This window comes from Phascolarctos cinereus, unplaced genomic scaffold, assembly GCF_003287225.1.
Source record: "Phascolarctos cinereus isolate Bilbo 61053 unplaced genomic scaffold, phaCin_HiC Scaffold_4;HRSCAF=312, whole genome shotgun sequence".
In the NCBI taxonomy this organism is placed as follows: Eukaryota; Metazoa; Chordata; class Mammalia; order Diprotodontia; family Phascolarctidae; genus Phascolarctos; species Phascolarctos cinereus.
In genome coordinates this window covers 667,716,710-667,734,779 of record NW_027555847.1, presented here as the reverse complement: position 1 = coordinate 667,734,779, position 18,070 = coordinate 667,716,710, and the positions used below count along the sequence as shown (strand labels likewise).

General features: G+C 42.6%; 1 protein-coding gene across 4 annotated transcripts; it reads left to right on the top strand.

The window, feature by feature from the left end:
• The first annotated feature begins 18 nt into the window (after nt 1–18).
• Nucleotides 19–17,858, top strand: BORCS8 (BLOC-1 related complex subunit 8). 4 transcript variants are annotated; one of them, XR_013486420.1, is made up of 7 exons: nt 20–190; nt 2,054–2,166; nt 11,221–11,285; nt 12,007–12,114; nt 13,280–13,349; nt 14,083–14,217; nt 15,647–17,858. XR_013486420.1 is itself a non-coding variant. In XM_020969245.2 (6 exons), the coding sequence occupies exons 1-5, from the start codon at nt 154–156 to the stop codon at nt 13,311–13,313; spliced, it is 357 nt and encodes a 118-aa protein (XP_020824904.1). In that variant the 5' UTR covers nt 19–153; the 3' UTR covers nt 13,314–13,349; nt 14,065–14,265. The 4 variants fall into 4 exon arrangements, 2 of the variants coding, with proteins under 2 accessions (XP_020824904.1, XP_020824903.1); XR_013486419.1 differs by having other exon boundaries at nt 15,644–17,858; XM_020969245.2 differs by lacking the exon at nt 15,647–17,858 and having other exon boundaries at nt 19–190; nt 14,065–14,265.
• Nucleotides 17,859–18,070: the final 212 nt, after the last annotated feature.

The following is an 18,070-nucleotide window of genomic DNA, read 5'->3' as shown; positions in this document are numbered from 1 at the left end:
AAGGGAGCCAGACCGGAAGCGGAACTGGAGCGGCGCGGCTATGAGGTTCTGCCGGGACGGTCGAGGAGCTGCACTTATCCCCGGCCCCCCGAGACTTCCCGTCGCCACCAACCGCCACTAACTGCCACAAACCGCCGGCTCCGCGGAGGCGCCATGGAGGAGGCGGAGATGCAGCTCAAGGGGAAGAAAGGTGGCGGCGGGGCGGGGACTGGGGGCCGGGGAGGGAGGAGGAGGAGGTGAAAAATCGGAGCAGTCTGGAGACGCAGCTGTGTGACCCTGGGCAAGTGTCTCCCCCTCTCTGGGTCTGAGGGTGCCTACTTGAACGATGCGGGGTCCTCACCTGCAGTCCATAGACTTCAGGGAATCCGTAAACTAGTATGGGGACAAAATGCATCCTTACTTTAGCTAACCTTTGACTTCCTTACACATTTTGTTATGCATTTAAAAACGTTTCTCTGAGGAGCCCATGGGCTTCCTCAGGCCGGCGGCCAAAGGGGTCCAGACACTAGCAAGGTGGAGAACCCCAGCACTCTCGGGCCCTTGTGATGCCAGATCCTGGAAGGCTCTGAGACTCCTCCGTGTTCCGGAGGATCCGGGCCAAAGAGAGTCCTTCACCCCTTCTCCCATTGTCTCCCAGTTCACGGCCCCATTTTTTCCCCTCTGGGTTGTCGGTGCTAGAAGGGACCTTAGAGATCACCTAGCTCAATGCACTCATTTTACAGATAGAGAAACTGAGACCCAGAGACAGGAAGGAGATTGATTAACCTAAGTTGTGTCAGAGCAGTGGTGGAATTGCCTTATAAACCCAGTTGCTCCTCTCTACCCGACTCCAGTTACTAGTTCTTTTTACTCTTCTAACAGCCTCCTCCTCAAATTAGACTTGTCTTCATATGTAGAAATGAGAAGTCTATCTAGTCCAGATCCAATACCTATCTAGTCCAATAGGTGTTTAAGGTCCCTTTTCCGCACAAAATCTATGGTTTTATGCCCCTTAGATATTTGCAACTCCAACTGTCCCAAACCAGATTTTTCTTTGAAGACATTCCCTCTACCAAGAAAAAAAAAGGGGGGGAGGGAAGCTTATTTGCAGTAGGAATGGAATAAACATTTATTAAGCTTCTGCTGTGTGCCAGGCATTAACAGTTTTATCTGGCTTGACCTTCAGAACAACTGTTTGAGGAAGATGTTATGATTCCCATTTTACAGTTGAGGTAACTGGCAGACAGAGGTGAAGTGACTAGCCTAGAGTCACATAGCTACTAAGTGTCCAAATTTGAACTGGGGGGGGGGTCTTCCTAACTTCAAATCCAACCCCTGTTCACCTTATCTCTGTCCTCTGAGACATTTATTTATTTCTTCCCAATTTTCCATTTTGACATCAGTGCCCATCCACAAACATTTCCTTTTCTCTTTTTTCAATCAAAAACCCAAAGGGATTCAGAGTCCTAATGTTTATTTAGAAAGATGGGGTTGGTAGGGCTTAATAGGAATTAACAAATGCCTAGGTTGTCAGCTCCTCAGATGGGTATGTCTTCTCAGAAGACAGTAGCTCCCTCCTGGCCCTCTGAGATCCTGGGTTTTTTGTTCATTTGTTTTGCATTTTTTAGGCTTCTGAAATATAATATGGCCAGAATGTTTATGTTCAGGACTGGGTTGAGCTATTCTGGCCAATTGTAATGCAACACCTAAGTGAACAAGGCCAGATCTTTTATATGCCAAGGGATCAATTTGAACAAAAAATATATACTTTAGGGGTCAGTTATTTTTAGTCTGTATTTTTTTATTTTTATTTATTTTTTTAATTTTTTTTTAGTCTGTATTGTTGAGGGAAGGTTCAGATATTTTCCTCTTTCGAGGATGCATAAGTTGCTGCTATAGCCCTTAACTTCTAGAATTCTAGTAACTTGTCTGCTCTAGAGCTGGTCTTGGGTGGATGGTTGATATGTTTGGGAAAGTATAAGAGTTGGGGGGAGGGGAGAGGTAATTTTCATTATTCTGGGATCTTTCTCCATATGGACTGTGTCTTAACCATGGTCACTGGTCTTGGGTTCAGTTACAGATAAATTCACAGAGAGTGTTTACGTCCTGGCCAACGAGCCATCTGTGGCACTGTATCGCCTACAGGAACATGTGAGGCGCTCCCTGCCGGAGTTAGCCCAACATAAGGTAAGCTTAGAGCCAATGGCTGGCACAGTCCTTGTCTGAAACAGCACTTTCATGGATAGAGTGCCAGCCCTGGATTCAGGAGGACCTGAGTCCAAATCTGGTCTCAGACACTTGATAATTACTAGCTTGTATGACCATGGTCAAGTCGCTTAACCCCATTGCCTAGCCCCCCCCTAAAAAAAAAAAGAGCATTTTCTCTTAAGCTTGAGAGTCAGTCGTGTTTGTCAGCTTGGGTTCAGTGGAACTAGAGACATTTTAGCTTTGAAAAGATTTGGGGGGGGGGTGCGGGGACATAATCACTGTCATCAAAGTATTGAAAAGGTTGTAATAGGAAGGGATACTTACTCTATGGGGCTTCAGAGGATATAACTAGAACCACTGAGTAGAGGATATAGGGAGGCAGATTTCAGTTTCAGGAGCAATTTAGTAATCAAAAGTGTCCCTCAGTGTTATGTGCTGTTGTTTTGAAATACTGATCCCCCCATCACTGGAATTGTTTAAACAGCAAGGGAGGGGGTGTTGTAGAGGGATTCGTATTTCAAGTAGGGTTTGAACTACATGACTTAAGTTTTTTAAATTGATATCCTCTATTTACATTGCCGAGGCTTCCCAAAATATCTCTCCCTTTTCCCCTCCTCAAAGAACCAGTACTTATAATAATAAAAAAGGAGGGGTAGAGAATGTAGTTTAGCTAAATTAAACACCTCAGTTGAGTCTGTCAGTTGTTCATACCCATCACCCCCATCTCTGTGAAGATGATTTCGAAGGTCCCCTATAGTTCTGAGTTTCTGTGCTATGTGCTGTAGGGGAAAGAGCAATACCTGTGGAAAGTTAGGCCTCAGGTCAATTTCTAAAACTTCAGCTTCCCGCTGGGCAAGTCAGCTTACTTCTCTTCCATTCTGTTTTTCTAAAAATCAAGATAATCCTTTCTACAAATGCTTTGGAAACCTTGAAAGTGCTTATATCAATGTCAGTCACTGTTAACCCTGTGAACTGACTCTGCTTGCTTCTGGAACTGATGAAAACCTGGATAATACCCTACCTGCCTCCTTTATGGAACTTGAATACAAAAATAGCATGTTCCATTTTATAGGGTATTTAAGTACAGAAGCATTACAAAGTATGCTGTGGAAATTCCAAGGAGGGAAAATTGTTTCTGACCAGGGAAGGAAGGCTTCATGGAAGAGGTAGCATTTGAGTTGGGTTTTGAAGAGTGAGTGACATTTTAGCTGAGATGAGGAAGGAGGAATTCTAGGCTTTGGCAGTGTTGGGAGAAGAGTCAGCAAAGTAGTGTGGTTCAATTCTTAGAGGACAGAATGGAGAGAGAAAAATGAAAGGGCTGGAAAGTTAGGTTGGCACCAGCTCCCAGAGGATCCCACATGTTGAGTGGGGAAGTTTGTATTTTGTCCCATAGGCACAGGAGAGAGCCACTTCAGGATATTGTAAGTAGGAGACTGACATGGTCAGGAGTGTGTGTTAGGGTAAATCACTGGCCATTGGGGTGAAGGATGGACTCAAAGAAGGGAGATTGGTTAAGAGGCCTGTCAGTCATGTTGGTCAGCATAGGAACCTTGGGTCAGGAAGGTCCAAGTGGTTTTGAACACCTTTGGAAAGAGTTACCTGCTGTTTAGACAGTCATCTGCATGTTGTCTCCCCCATTAGACTACACAGGGGTGGGGAACCTTCGGCCTTGAGGCCACATGTGGCCCTCTAGGTCCTCAAGCATGGCCCTTTGACTGAATCCAAACTTCACAGAACAAATATCCTTAATAAAAGAATTTATTCTGTAAAACTTGGACTTGGTCAAAAGGCTGCACCCAAGGACCTGGAAGACCACATGTGGCCTCAGGGCCAAAGGTAGGTGCCCCATTCCTGGACTACAAGCTCCTTGAGAAGCAGGGCCTGGCTTTTACCTTTCTTTGTGAGCTTAGCACAGTGCCAGGCACACTGCTTAATACATGTTAAATTGCCTGGCAACAGCTTTAGTGATAATAAGTAAGAGAGCTCCAAGTTACTATTAACATAAAATAAATCTATCTGCTATTCCAGATGTGAACACCTGGCTGTCCTCACAAATCAGGCTTTAATAGTAAACCCATAAGACTGATGTGATTGAAATGCTCATGCATTTCTGTCCCATGGGCCAGGGCTACAGCTGCTGAGATATCTGACATCTACATAAAACATAAATCTTGGAAAGTATAAATGTTTTTAAAGTTTGTGAGCAGGATTGGGCTCATGGGGTTTTACCTAGATACAAGTTCAGTGAAGATTGCACCTTGTTACTTACTCCTCTGCTTGAGAATTTATTTCTCTGTATAAATACAAAAAGTAATTCATTTTCGAACGTGCTTTTTTTCCTCATTGCCCCTACATTTTGGAGTCTCTTTGTTGTTTTTAATCCTTTCTCAGGGGTCCCATTAGTGTAAACACATGCTAGTCTTATGGAATCAAAGAATGTTGGTGCTTGAAGGGCCCTTAAGATATGGCACACAGAATGCCAGCACGGAATCCTGAGTGGTGAGAGCTGATATTAATGTGGCTCTTTCAAGTTTACAAAGTGCTTCATATACATTCTCACGTGATCCTCAGGACACTCTGCAGATACTGTAGAGTATTGTCACTATTTTATAGATGAGGAAACTGAGGCATAGAGAATTATTTACCTAAGGTCACACAGCTTGTGTCAGAGTTGGGATTTAAACTCCATTCTGTGCTGAAGCTAGGACCAGTGTTCTTTTCTCTGTTTACTTCCCTCTAGAGCAGGGGTTCTCAGGTTCATGAACCCCTCTCCCCAGCCATTTTGATAACTATTTCATGTATGATTGGTTCCATTTGTGAATTTTGAAAATTTTCAGTTCCAGATTCCAAATTCAGTTCCAAAAAAATCCAAATCCTTTCACCCCTCCCCCACCCAGTGAAATACAATTCTTGTTATGCATATGAAATCATGCAAAATATATTTCCACATTAGCCATATTGTGTAGAGGGGGTGTGATAACCAAGAAAAATAAAATGAAAAAAAATACACTTCAACCTACAAGAAAGTTTAAAAAAAGGAGCCTTCATTCTGCATTCAGACTCCATCATTTCTCTTTCTAGAGGAGAATAGCATTTTTCATTATGAGTCCTTTGGAATTATATTGGATCATTGTATTGATCAGAGTAGCTACGTCTTCCCCAGCTGATCATTACAACACTGCTGTTACTGTCAACAGTGTTCTTCTGGTTCTGCTCATTTTACTTTGCATCAGCTCATCTAAGTCTTCCCAGGTTTTTCTGTAACCTCATATTTTATGGATTTAAGAACATTAATCTGAAGAATCCTTCAGTTTTGCCAGACTGCCAAAGGGCACACAATAGTTGAAAAGGTGGAGAGCTTTTGCACTAGAAAGAATCTTGGGTATCTTCTTTATTTGACAGATTTTATAACTGGCAAACTCCTCTGTAAAATGTCTATGTATTTCTAAGTCCCAAGATGACTATTTCAGGTATTCAGGTGATTTGTTTGCATGAAAAAAGTAGCCTCTGCATAATTGACGGGCATTTTAAGTAGCCAAAGTCCCTGCTCAGCAGAATACCTTAATGCAGGGGTCTCGATACCCCAACTCCCTCTTCCTCCTCTCAGTTTGTCATCCCTGGTTTATGATGAATGGTTCTGTCATGGTGCAGAGGGCTTTAGGATGGTTGAAGAGAATCCTCTGCATGATTGGAAGCAGACATGAACCTTGGGACCTTTGGTGATTGTGTAAATACTAATGTCCCTAGTGATTAAAATTAGAAGAAAACTGTGCGGAAGCTTAACTGTGGTGGAAGGGAAGGGCCAGCCGATCTTTGGTCACTAGGTACCACTAAGTACATCCTCAGAAGGCCCCTTCTTGGATTGGTGTGATAAATAGAAAGTCTCACCCTGTGTGATAGAAGATGTTAGGAGAGGATCATTATCTGAACCTTTCACTGATGATCACCCATATAAAAGAGGTGGTGTGGTACAGTGGGACCAAGATAGTATTTGTAGAAAGAGGACTTGGGCAAATTCTGATTCTGCCTCATTCAGTTTCCTCTCTAAAATGGACTTAGACTCAGTGATCGCAAAGACCCAACTCAAATCTCTGATCCTCTGAGTAAAGAGTGGAGATGGTAGAGAGGGAGATAAACAGTGAATATAAAATGAGCTTCAGTAACAGTAAGTAGCAATCCTAAAAACCTTACATACTATTAGGCTACTCTTCAAGTGTTCAGAAAGAAGAGGGTTTTCATGTCATGCTGTGACCTGTCTTGGGTAGACCGTATCTGGAGAATAGGAAGTCTGATGGAGGGGGGACCAACATGTGACATCATCCCAGGTGAGGATCTGTTGAAACAGCTAAGGATGAGTAGAGAGACGTGAAGTCAAGTTCCATGTGGCTTTGGCAGCATCCCATAGGATGGACAAGGGGGAGAAACTTGAAGCCAAGACAGGGGGTCAGCAGATGTTTTCTGTAAAGGGCCAGATAGTCAGTATTTTAGGCTTTTGGGGCCAAGAGGCAAAATCAAAGATGTTATGTAAGTAATAATAAGAGAAAACACAATTTTAAGTGATGAAATATAGCGATTGAGTGCAGTTTTTTTTAGTCCAGGTCTACTAATGAAAAGAATAGACTACTTCCTAGGGGGAGGGCCGTGGGGTTGGGGAATAACATTTACTTCATTTGGGTTCAGAGTTGGTGTTCTCTTTCATCAAAATTATAAATGTTCATCTGTTAATGCTGGTTTGTAATGAGATTTTACGTGTTTCAACTTTGAAAATGCCCTTTCATACAGATAGTTACTGCCAATACTGACATCAGTCCATGAGCAGGTGATTTTATTTGAGCATATTCGTCACCTGGAAGGCATTTCTAGAATTCAATTAGCCATTTAGCAGTTCATTATATTGCAGATTAATCACTGTTATTTGAAGGGTAGAGGCTCCTCAATTTCGGTTAAATGGATTTTGAAATATGGAAATTATTTTTGCATTAGCATCAAGGTCTGCAAAATGCTGCTGGAATCATTGAGCTCAGAAAATCCATTCACTGCCAATTTGTGTGGGAGTGGAGATTCCCCTTCTTGTTTTAAACATTGACAGCCCAGGAAATGGATAAAGCAGCTTGACATAACTTGTGGTTCAAAATGTTAGTTGTCATAGAATTGACTTTACTGCAGTTTAAGTTTTGCACAGAAGCACTGTTCTGCCTAGTAATTTCAGGTTGGATTCATCAAGAAAAGTTATCAAGTCTGTAGCAAAAGCTAGAAGCAGCTAGACAGTGCAGTGGATAGAGTACCGGGCCTGGAGTCAGGAGAACTCATTTCCCTGAGTTAATTCTGATCTCAGACATTTACTAGCTGTGTGACCCTGAGCAAGTCACTTAACCCTGTTTGCCTCAGTTTCCTCATCTGTAAAATGAGCTGTAGAAGGAAATGGTGAACCACTCTAGTATCTTTGCACTGGTAGTTTTTTTTAATGTCCCATTTCAACAATATGTGGGGCATTTGAAACCCTGTTGAGATATAACCTTATTCCTATGATGTGTAATTCGGTGGTGGGGCAAGGCAGTGACAGTGACATGTGGTCCCTTTCCCAAATGTTCGGCTCTGTTGTTGTAGTGTGAAAGCTGACACAGACAATACACAAATTAGCCAGGGTGGCTTTGTGCCAGGAAAATTGCATTCATGCCCATAAATTGGGAAATGGCTGAACAAGTTGTGGTATATGAATGTAATGGAATACTATTGTGCTATAAGATATGATGAACAGGCAGACTTCAGAAAAACCTGGAAAGACTTGTATGGTCTGATGCTGAGTGAAGTGAGCAGAACCAAGAGAACGTTGTACACAATAACAGTCACATTGTGTGATGACTAATATTGATAAACTTAACCCTTCCCAGCATTACAAAGATCTAAGACATCTCCAAAGGTCTCATGATGTAAAATGCTATCCACATCCAAAGAAAGAACTATGGAATTTGAATGCAGATCAAAGCATACTATTTGCTATTTTTTTTCCTCTTCTGTTGAGTTTTGTTTCCTCTTTTTGGTGGTTCCTCCTGTTGGTTCTAATTTTTACTTACAACATCACTAATCTGAAAATATGTTTAATAAGAATGTGTATATATATATATATATAGCCTATATCAGATTGTGCGCCATCTTGGGGAGGAAGGGGAAGAAAAATTTTAAACTCAAAAGCATATGGAAGTGATTGTTGATAAATCAAAATAAATTAATAAAAAGTATAAATAAAAAAAAGAAAATTGCATTCATGGACGCTGGAATTAGAATTTTGTATAATTTTCATGTTCACAAAGTATCCTTTTTATTTTTTTTAAACCGTTTGAAAATGTAGAGATCTTTCTTAGCTCACTGGGCGTACAAAAACAGGAATCCAGTTGAATTTTGCCTAGTAGTTTGCAAACCCCTGGGCAAGGGGACCAATTAGGCTGTTGAAATAATCTGGAAACAGGGAGAGACAGAGACAGACAGGGGAGGGGGGCAGGAAGAGAGAGGAAGACAAGGAAGAAGGGAAACAGGGAGGGAGAGAGGAGAACATGAGAAAGAGCATGGGGGCAAGGGAAAAAGACAGGGAAGGAAGGAGAGAGAAAGACAAAATTGGTGAGGGAAAGAGAGAGAGAAAGGGTGGGTTAATTTGTCACTTTACTTCCTTCTAACTCTGAGACGCTGTTATTTAACCTTTCTGGTCCTCAGTTTACTTACCTATCAGACTAAAAGGGTTGAATTCAATAACTCTTAAAGATTCCTTTTAGAAATTGGGATCAGTGGATAGAGCACCGGCCCTGGATTCAAGAGGACCTGAGTTCAAATCCAGCCTCAGACACATAACACTTACCAGCTGTGTGAACCTGGGCAAGTCACTTAACCCCATTGCCTAACTAAAAAAATAAAGAAAGAAATTGGGGTCAAGAGAAACCTGAATTCAAATCCTGGCTCCAAAGACCAGTGTTTGTTCTATTATATAGAGCTAGAGGGAATCTTTGAGAATTTAGAGTATTAGAACAAATCACTGTACCAGATTGTTTTCTTTTTAGGTTTGTCAGACTAGTAGGGTCAGGGGATGCTGTAAATAAAGGTAGTTATCTGAAATCTAGGCATACCTTAACATAAGGAAGGATAGATTAAATCCCCTAAGACAGCATTACTTAAACTGTGGGTCTCGATCCCGTATGGGTTGAGAGTGAAACAAATATAAAAAGCCCTGCCCTAAGAGATTTGTGGGCTTCTGGGAGTTTTTGAGGAAGGGTAAGTCACTTCTAGCTGAACAGGTCTGAGAAAACTCCCTGGAGGAGCTGCTATTTGATCTGGTCTAGAAGAAGGTCTTAAAGATAAGTAGGCTTTCAGACCCGGAGACTTAGAGCATCTTGAAAGTCATCTAGTTCAACCTTCTCTAAAAATGTAGTTGAGGAAACTGAGCCCCAAAGAAGGGAAGTAACTTCCTCACGGTGATAAAGCAAGTTGCTTACTTGTTCTTGTTTTTGTTGACTCTCCCTCCTTGCAAGCCAAGAATGATGTCAGGGAAGTCAAAGCTCTCTCTGCTGTCATCAGTCTGGTTTTAATTCGAAAATGAATATTTCAAAGCGTCTGTCTCTAACTTAGAAACGATGATCAGGATTTACAGTGTGGCTCTCCAGGTGTGTTGTTAGCCCAGCTGCCCTTGACTGCCCTTGGTAGCTGGAGTTGGTCTTAGGAAATTAACAAGGACTTTTCATATTATCATTAGTATACTAACTATCAATCATTAGCTAGCTTGAGAGCATAAGCTATACCCATTTCCTTCACTTGAGTGTTTGTCACGCGAGTACTTTGGAAACCTTAAAATGCTGTAGTGATGTAAATGGTTGCTTCAAGGATTTCATGTATGTGGCTCTTCCCTCCACCAGCATTGGATTGTTGCTCCTCTTTGACTTCATATAAGATGAGCTAAGAATGGCTTCATCTTGGGAGGACTTGTCAGATTTTATGCCTTCCCAACAACCTGGGGCATTCCTGTGTCACAGTGAATAATAACAACAACAGATATTTCAATAGTGTTTTAAGGATTAAAAAATACCATCTGATTGGATCCTTGAAATCACCCTATGAGTTAGGTGTCATAAGTATTAGCTCTGAGGCTGTTAAGTGAGGAAGCTGAGGTTCAGAGATCTTAAGTGATTTGCTTATAATCGTATAGTATATACATGTCAGAGGTGGTATTTGAACCCAAATCTTTTCAGATTCTAAGTGTCATTAGAGTAGGACCTAAGTGGAAATAATTCTTTCAGAGGGGTGGATGAGTGCTTTAAAAGATAAGATGTTTCATGTACAGCTGCTCCTTTGTAATTATATACCTGAAAGCTTTAAGACACAGAAAAAGATATTGGTGGTAGAAAGCAAGGGTATATATTTTTAAACTTTCAAAACAGATGACATTTAAAGTCATCCCTGGGAAAGCACGTCTTTGTTTTAACTAGGCAAAAATAAGACCCTTGCTATGGTAAACTTTAGCTTTCCAGCTCCTCTCAGTTCATATGGACTCTCAAAAAATAGTGTATGTTCTTGTAGCAAATTTGTACTTCCTGAGGTTTGTAATTGGTTGAGGGAAGATCGGAATGGGTGGGGGGGCTTCTTAGAATAATCTAATCACCAAGGTCAAAGTGAGTTATTCCCAATATTAGGTCAACCACAGCAAAGTAATTTAGCCCTTCAGTCTGTCGTCCTCCCATTGCTCTTAAGGGAAAGATCCAGGTCTAGGCAAACTTTATGTGCCTTGTCATGAACCAGTTATGGAATGGGCCACAGAGTAGACATCACCTGTCTAGTCACACTGAAGGACTGTGGTCCAGTAGTTCAACAAGAGAGCAGTGGAGCTAAAACTGGTCTCAGGTAATCAGGCCAATTCTCTTTCCACTACAGCATAGTATTTGTTCTGTCCAAAAATGTAAATTTTGATCAACCCCTTCTCCCCCCCTACTCCCTCTGGAAAAAAAAAGAAGAAAAAAAGACTTTCATTGAATAACCTCCAGCATTTCTTTTCAGTCTGACATGCAGAACTGGGAGGAACAGAGCCAGGGAGCCATATATACAGTGGAGTATGCCTGCAGGTAAACTCGGGAACCTAATGTTAACTTTTCTTTCTACATTTGCAAACAGAATTTGATCCCAGCACTGAACAGGAAAGGATAATTGTTCCCCCTAGAAGGGATGCCTTCTGTGTATGGCCCCAGAGGTTCAGTGTACATTCCATGTGATGATTCATTCTTCTTCATGTCCTGCTCCAGATATTGGAGGTGGAGTCTGGCTTTCAGTTCAAGTCAATAAACAGTTACTGTATCCCTGCCCCAGAATTGGGCTGAACATAATTTTAGCAACTCACATTTCTTTAGTTCAAATACTTTTTATGTGCAAGTCACTGTGTTAGGTGCTGGGACTACAAAGATTTAAAAAGTAACCTAGTTCCTTCTCTCAAGGAGCTTATATTCTACAGATAAGTATTATACAAAGCAGGGGCAAAAGAGAGCCAGTGCTCCAGGCCAGTTTAAGGGGATTAGGGGAGGGACACAGTTTGGGGTGAAGGGGAGTATGGGGGAGGGCATTCTAGAAGAGAAAGCCCCAAGTCCTGCATTCATCCCTAATACACCAGTGAGCCCGTCCTCCAGCCACATGGATGGATCCTCCCATAAGCTGAGAGCAGCCTTAGAGCCCTTTGCCAAGCACTGATGTGCTTTCCACCATACCCATCCCACACGTTGCATTGATGGTTGTGGGATGGACAGACCCTGGTAACTGCCTTTCTTGTTCTTTCCATCCCTCCCTGTATTTCAGTGCTGTGAAGAACTTGATGGATAGCAACATTCATTTCCGAAGCATCGAGGGCTTACTGAAGCAGGCCATCAGCATCAAGGACCAGCTGAATTCTTCTCAGGGTCGAAGGTAGCTCCTGAGAGTGGACGTCGTAAACCACTAGCTCTTATTTAAAGATCCACTGCCCACCAGGGATATCATAGGCAAGAGAGCATGAACCCGTAATCTAGTTGAATTAAGACCAGTGCTGCCCAGAGCAATGCAGAAAACCTCCCATTGCTTGTGTTAGTCTTCATGTGACTTTTCTTTGTTGGGCAAGAATACAGGTAGAGTTTTCGGATGTTGAAATGAAAGTAACTTATTTTCATACATCTGGAAGAATATTTTTGGCTAATATGTAGCCCGCCCCGCCGCGCTCCCCCCCCTGCCTTTTTGTTTTTTATTCTGCTAGCTAATTTGAAAAAAGCCTCCTTTTTTTGATGCTTCTGGGAGCCTTTTCTGGATTGGTGGTTCTAGGAGGCATTGTGAAATACTTCCCCACTGGCCCCCCTCCCCCCATTCCTAAGTGGCAGAGTCCCCTATTTGCTGCTGCCTCTTGACACAGGTTGCTAAAATACTAAGGCTGCTATCGGTTCCTTCCTATTCCTTCTGGGAAGGCCACTTTGAAGGGATCAAATAAAAAGTATCTGCTGACAAAATTACAAGCCTGGTTTTGATTCAGAGTGCTTAATTCTGTCTTGCCTAGATTGCTTCAATTTGTTGATTTTTACAGGATTTAGACTTACCCCCTCCTTTTCCAACTAAGATTCCTGACTCTTAGGATTGTTGTAGTGGAAAGAATGGTGGGAGTCAGGAAGTCCTGGGTTCTAGTTCTAGCGCTGCCCTAACCTAACTTGGTAAAGGCCCAGCCTGTGGGCCACAATTTCCCAAGTTGGTTCTTGCAGAGAGAGAGAGAGTGATAGTCACAGAATCACAGAATGTCAGTGGAGAGAGCACATTATACATCATCCCATTAAACCCCTTCATTTTACAAATGGAGAAACTGAGGCATAGGACAAGTGCCTGGCCCAGAGTTGGACAGTATATATCTGTGTTTCTGCTGAAGTCACAGATGAGTCAATGTGTACACATATTTATGTACCTCCTGAAAGTCCTGGCATGCAGGGCTCTCGTAGCAGCTTTGAATTTGGACTTGGCTGCTTCCTGATTCCTTCTTGGGAGGGGAGGAGAAGAGATTAAGCTTTGTTGGGTTGGTTTGTTCTTTGGCCTGTGTGATGGTCATGTTTTGTTACAGCCCTTCTGACCTGAAGCCTCCTTCCTTGGCCTGATTTTTGGATAAGGCAAATCTTTCTCTACCTTCCCAGGTCAGTGAGGGGATGATGCATCCTGCTGCTCTGGGGCTAATCTTGCTGCCTTCTGTTTCCAGATAGAAACCTCACTTTTCTAACCTATCCATAAAGCTCCCCACATGGACATCAAATCTAGTCATAGGGCTCTTGGAATGTAAAGTGTCAGGGTGGGAGGGCCCACAGAGTGTAGATACATAGAACGTGGTATGTCAGACCTGGGTTCTTAGGCCATGGAGTGGGAGAGCTGGAAGGGACCTCTGAGATCATGTCATCCAGCCCTGTCACTTTATAGGCGAGAGCCTTGAGGAAGAAGAGACCCCAGGGCACACAGGAAGAGGCAGAGCCAGGATTGGGTCTGGAGTCTCTCCCCTGATGCTCCAGGTGTGGACTCCTACTATACCATGACTTAGGATCATGGAATTTAGAGCTGATGAAGAGTAGAGATGAGGCTTGATGATCTCCACGTTCCTGTGGCACGAAATTTCCTTACACCAACACTGTTAGAATTATCCTTGTTTTACAGAGGAGGAAATTTAGTTCAAGAAGCGAAATAACTCGCCCTTGGCCATCCAGGCATTAAGTAATAGTACTCAGTTTTCAAATCCTTGGCTTTTTCTACCTAAACCTGCTACTGCTGCTATCCCTGCTGCCATCACCACTGCTGCTGTTGCTGCTAGCTCTCCAGCTGTTCTCTCTGTTAGTATGTCATTACTTTGCCCCATCTCACCAGGTAATCCATGTGTTCCAGGCAGCAGAGGCCCCCGGAAGACCAGTCAGGCTCAGAAGTCAGAAGCCAGAAGCGCCAAGGAAGAGAAAAGGTCCCTTATCTTGACAGCAATGGTTTCAACCCCCCTTGACTCAGAGGTTCCTGTGACCTTGATGGGTGTGTGTCAAATTGGTCCCTAACATGAGCGGACTACATTTCTGAAAATCCTATGACTGTGGTTCTTTTTGTCTTACGAGTAGATCTCTTGATTCTTACCACTAAATGAGAAGCCTGATGTCTTTTTCCTTAGGGACCGCTTTCTAGCCCCGGGACCACCAAGCCTCATCTCTTTGTTGGGGGAGCCAGTGCAAATGGCTTCCTGGCCCCAAAGGCTCTCCTGGGAAATATTAATAATCTTTTTGTACAGTATCAGAGAAGGGACCTTGAATGTCACGTGAAAAAACAGGTCAGAACAAGGGAAGTGACTTGACTTGCCCACAGTCAGTCACACCATGAGCCGGTGGCTGAGCTGAGCCTAGACCCTCAGTTTCCTAACCCTCTAGTGTAGTGGTCTTTTCACTTCATAACACGATGGTACAAAGATTAACTGGCTTGTGAAGGGACTGGGACAAGGGGTACTTGTACCCGGGTACAAGTACCAGGCTACATGGGCAGCATGTGACCTTGGAGGAAAACCCTAGAGCAAAAGAAGCCTGCGGCAGTGTGCTAGAGAATGCTGCTGGTCAGCCTGGGACTTGGAGACAAGAAAGGGCCCACATAGACTGGACGAGATGGGGATGGGACTGCAAGTTCGAGAACCTTATGAAACCTCTTTTGAGTGGAAGGGGCCTCAGGGGTCAACCATGTTGTGTTGTTCAGTCATGCTCCATTCTTCATGACCCTGTAGACAAAACAGGGCTTTTCTTGGCAAAGATACTGGAATGGTGTGTCATTTCCTTCTCTAGTGAATTAAGGCAAACAGAGGTTAAGTCCTCAGAGTCACACAGTAAATGTCTGAAACCAGATTTGACCTAGAGTCTTCCTGACCCCAAGGCCCAGCGCTGTATCAACTGAGTCATCTTGCTACCTCATTTGAAGTCAGAATTTTCTCTATAGTTTCTCCAAGTGGCTATCAGCCTCCACTTGACCACTTCTAGAGGTTGCTGACCCATGACCTGGGAGACGACAGCTTTGTGTAAGGGAGATTAGAGTCAGAGGTTTGAATCTCGTCCTTAAATACTATCCTGTGTGTCTGGGCGAGGCCCTTCTATGGGCTTTCGTTTCATCTGTAAAGTAAGGGGCTTGTGGCATAGGAGGGGGGAGGTGGGGTGGTTGAGGAGTGTTACTTGGGGGTAAAAGTGCCTTCTGGCTTGTGATTCAGTGGTAGAACTAAACTTAGATGCTGCTGCTTCTACTACTAGTACTACTACTACAACATGCTTGTTGGGTTGAATTTCACTGAACTAACGTAGAAGGAAGCAGCTTTTTGTTGAATGATGGTATGCATCAGTTGATGCCATTTGGTAAGAGTTGTACATTGGTGGAGGAAGAATAGATGAGCCATGGTGATTCACCAAGTCAGCTATATTTTTCTTCCTTGCAGAAGCAATGGAAAGGTCTGCTGTCTTCCTGAGGAAGTTCCCCCAGCTTGTTAAATCCATGACTACTACCTGCTTAGGGTGACTCCTGTGGCCACACATGATGCTTCCAAAAGGAATCTAGAAAGCATTGCTAAAGATTATGAAGTCTTAGGCCATAGACTGAGGGCTATGGGGCCATAATGGATGTTTTCATCACCACTGCCAATCAAAGGCAAGGATTTCAGAATATACAGGCATATTTGGAAAATGAATATCTTGTTAAGAAAATGGTATTTGCGACAAGATTTGGATTTTGGAACATGACTTAAAATTTATAAATAACATTTTGCATGTGGTTGAAGTATATTTAACAAGCACTGCTTAAAGTGTAATTGGATAGAATCTTGCAAACCTAGTTGAAAAGGTTTTAAACTAAAAAGGAACGGGAGAAAACTGCCTAGATACTGTAGTGAGTGGCTACAATGGAAGAAGAATAGCAGTAAAGCCGCTCAGGAATTCACAGGAGACAAAATCCAAGGAAGGAACCAACAATAAAATACATGAGCTCATGTAACTACACAAATGCACAAGATGGGGTAAGATGCAAGGTGACCTAGATGTCTTAACTCAAGGAAGTCAATTTGATTTCATGGTTATCATGTGAAAATGATAGCATTTATATGGCACATTTTAAAGGTTGAAAAGTGCTTTACAGGCATTATTTCATTTGATCACAGGTAAAATAATGCCCATTCAAAAGAAAAAAAGTAAAAGAAGGAGGAATAACTTAGGAGCTTGTATATATACTTTGTTGTCTTTGGAAGGAGAAAGAAAAATACGACTAACATTCTGGAGGTGATTGACCATTTTGTCCAATATGCATAGGAACCAGAAAGCTTCTCTAGTTGCTAAGGTGTCATGGGATGTCTCACTCCCAGCTTGAGGCTGACTGCATCTCCCTCTTAGAGTTCCAGGGATAACCCTGAGGAGTTAGCTTTGTCTCTTTTCTAATGTTTTTAGCTGGAACCCCCATTTCCAATGTGGTCCACCACTGTTAGCCACCAGTGATTAGCACCACATTTTCTTTTAGCTAATTACCATCAGTTAGCTTTTACAGAGGAAATTTCCTGAAAAGATAGAGCAGTAGTATAAACATTCTCCTGCTGCACTAGCAAGGGGTACATTTTCCCTAATACTACCTAAGTCTTGCAGTTTCTACTTATGGTCATACCAAATTTATGTAATACCTCATATGTGGTCCAAATGGCATCTGGTGGGGTATGTAAAGTGGGGTATAAACATCCACACCCTTCTAATGGATTTGGCTCTTACACTAGCAGTTTTAAGTTCTGAGAGATAGACCACCACCACTTAGTTAACATTCAAATTCAGTGTCTTGGGGGTAACCCTGTTGAGAGGAAATATACATGCCCTACTCATCACTCTAGCTTTTGAACCCTTGCCCAATGTTTTCTATCTACACAATCAGCTATTCATAAGACAACGCATTAAGTCAGTCACTAAGTATTAAGTGCCTACCATGTGCCAGGCTCTGTGTTAATCACTGATGGTAGAAAAAGAGGCAAAAGATAGTCCCCGACCTCAAGGAGGTCACAATCCAATGGGGAGTCCACAAGCAAACAAATATGTGTACATGAACTTTATACAGGATAAATAGGAAATTAATAATTAACAAAAGAAAGCCACTGGAATTAACAGAGATTGGGAAAGATTTCTTGTACAAAGTTTAGTTGAGACTTGAAGAAAGCCGGGAAATCAGAAGGCAAAAATGAGGAGGGGGAATATTACAGGCATGAGAGACTGTCAGAGAAAATGTCTAGAACCAAGAGATGGAGTGTCTGGTTCATGGATCACCAAGGAGGCCAATGTTAGTATGTCAAAGAGTACTTGGTGGGGAATGAAGTGTCAGAAGACTGGAAAGGTGGTAGGGGAGTAGGTTACGAAGGGCTTTGAATGCCAAATAGGATTTTGGATTTGATCCTCAAGGTAATAGGAAGCCCCTGGAGCTTATTGAATAGGGACGTGACATGGTTGGACCTGTGATTTAGGGAAAAACCACTTGGGTGGCTGAAGGGAATATAGAGTAGAGTGGGGAGAGACTTGAGGCAGGCAGACCTATCAGTAAGCTGTTGAAATTCACATAGTGTGTTATTTATGTGACCAGCCTCTTGTAATATTTAGTAAGGCAAAATAAATTATTTTGCGTGTGTACATATATATGCAAATGTGTAAATAATATAACTATATCACAAGACATCTAACAAAAAAAAACATGTAACACCAGGTCACCCTTTCCCATCAATGCACTAAAAAGCTACAGTGAAGAGTGGTCACATGCTTATAGGAACCTGGCAAGGAAACAAGAGGAAGGAAAACTCGTGTGCTTGGGGTAGTTTACAACTTTAGCCAGCAGGCTTCAGTGTTTTTAG

Bases quoted from the DNA above. Each gene is read 5' to 3' on its own strand.
- BORCS8 (XM_020969245.2), top strand. From the start codon at position 154: ATGGAGGAGGCGGAGATGCAGCTCAAGGGGAAGAAAG. The intron at 2,167-11,220 runs GTAAGCTTAGAG...ATTTCTTTTCAG, and splicing joins CGGAGTTAGCCCAACATAAG to TCTGACATGCAGAACTGGGA. The intron at 12,115-13,279 runs GTAGCTCCTGAG...GTTTTGTTACAG, and splicing joins AATTCTTCTCAGGGTCGAAG to CCCTTCTGACCTGAAGCCTC.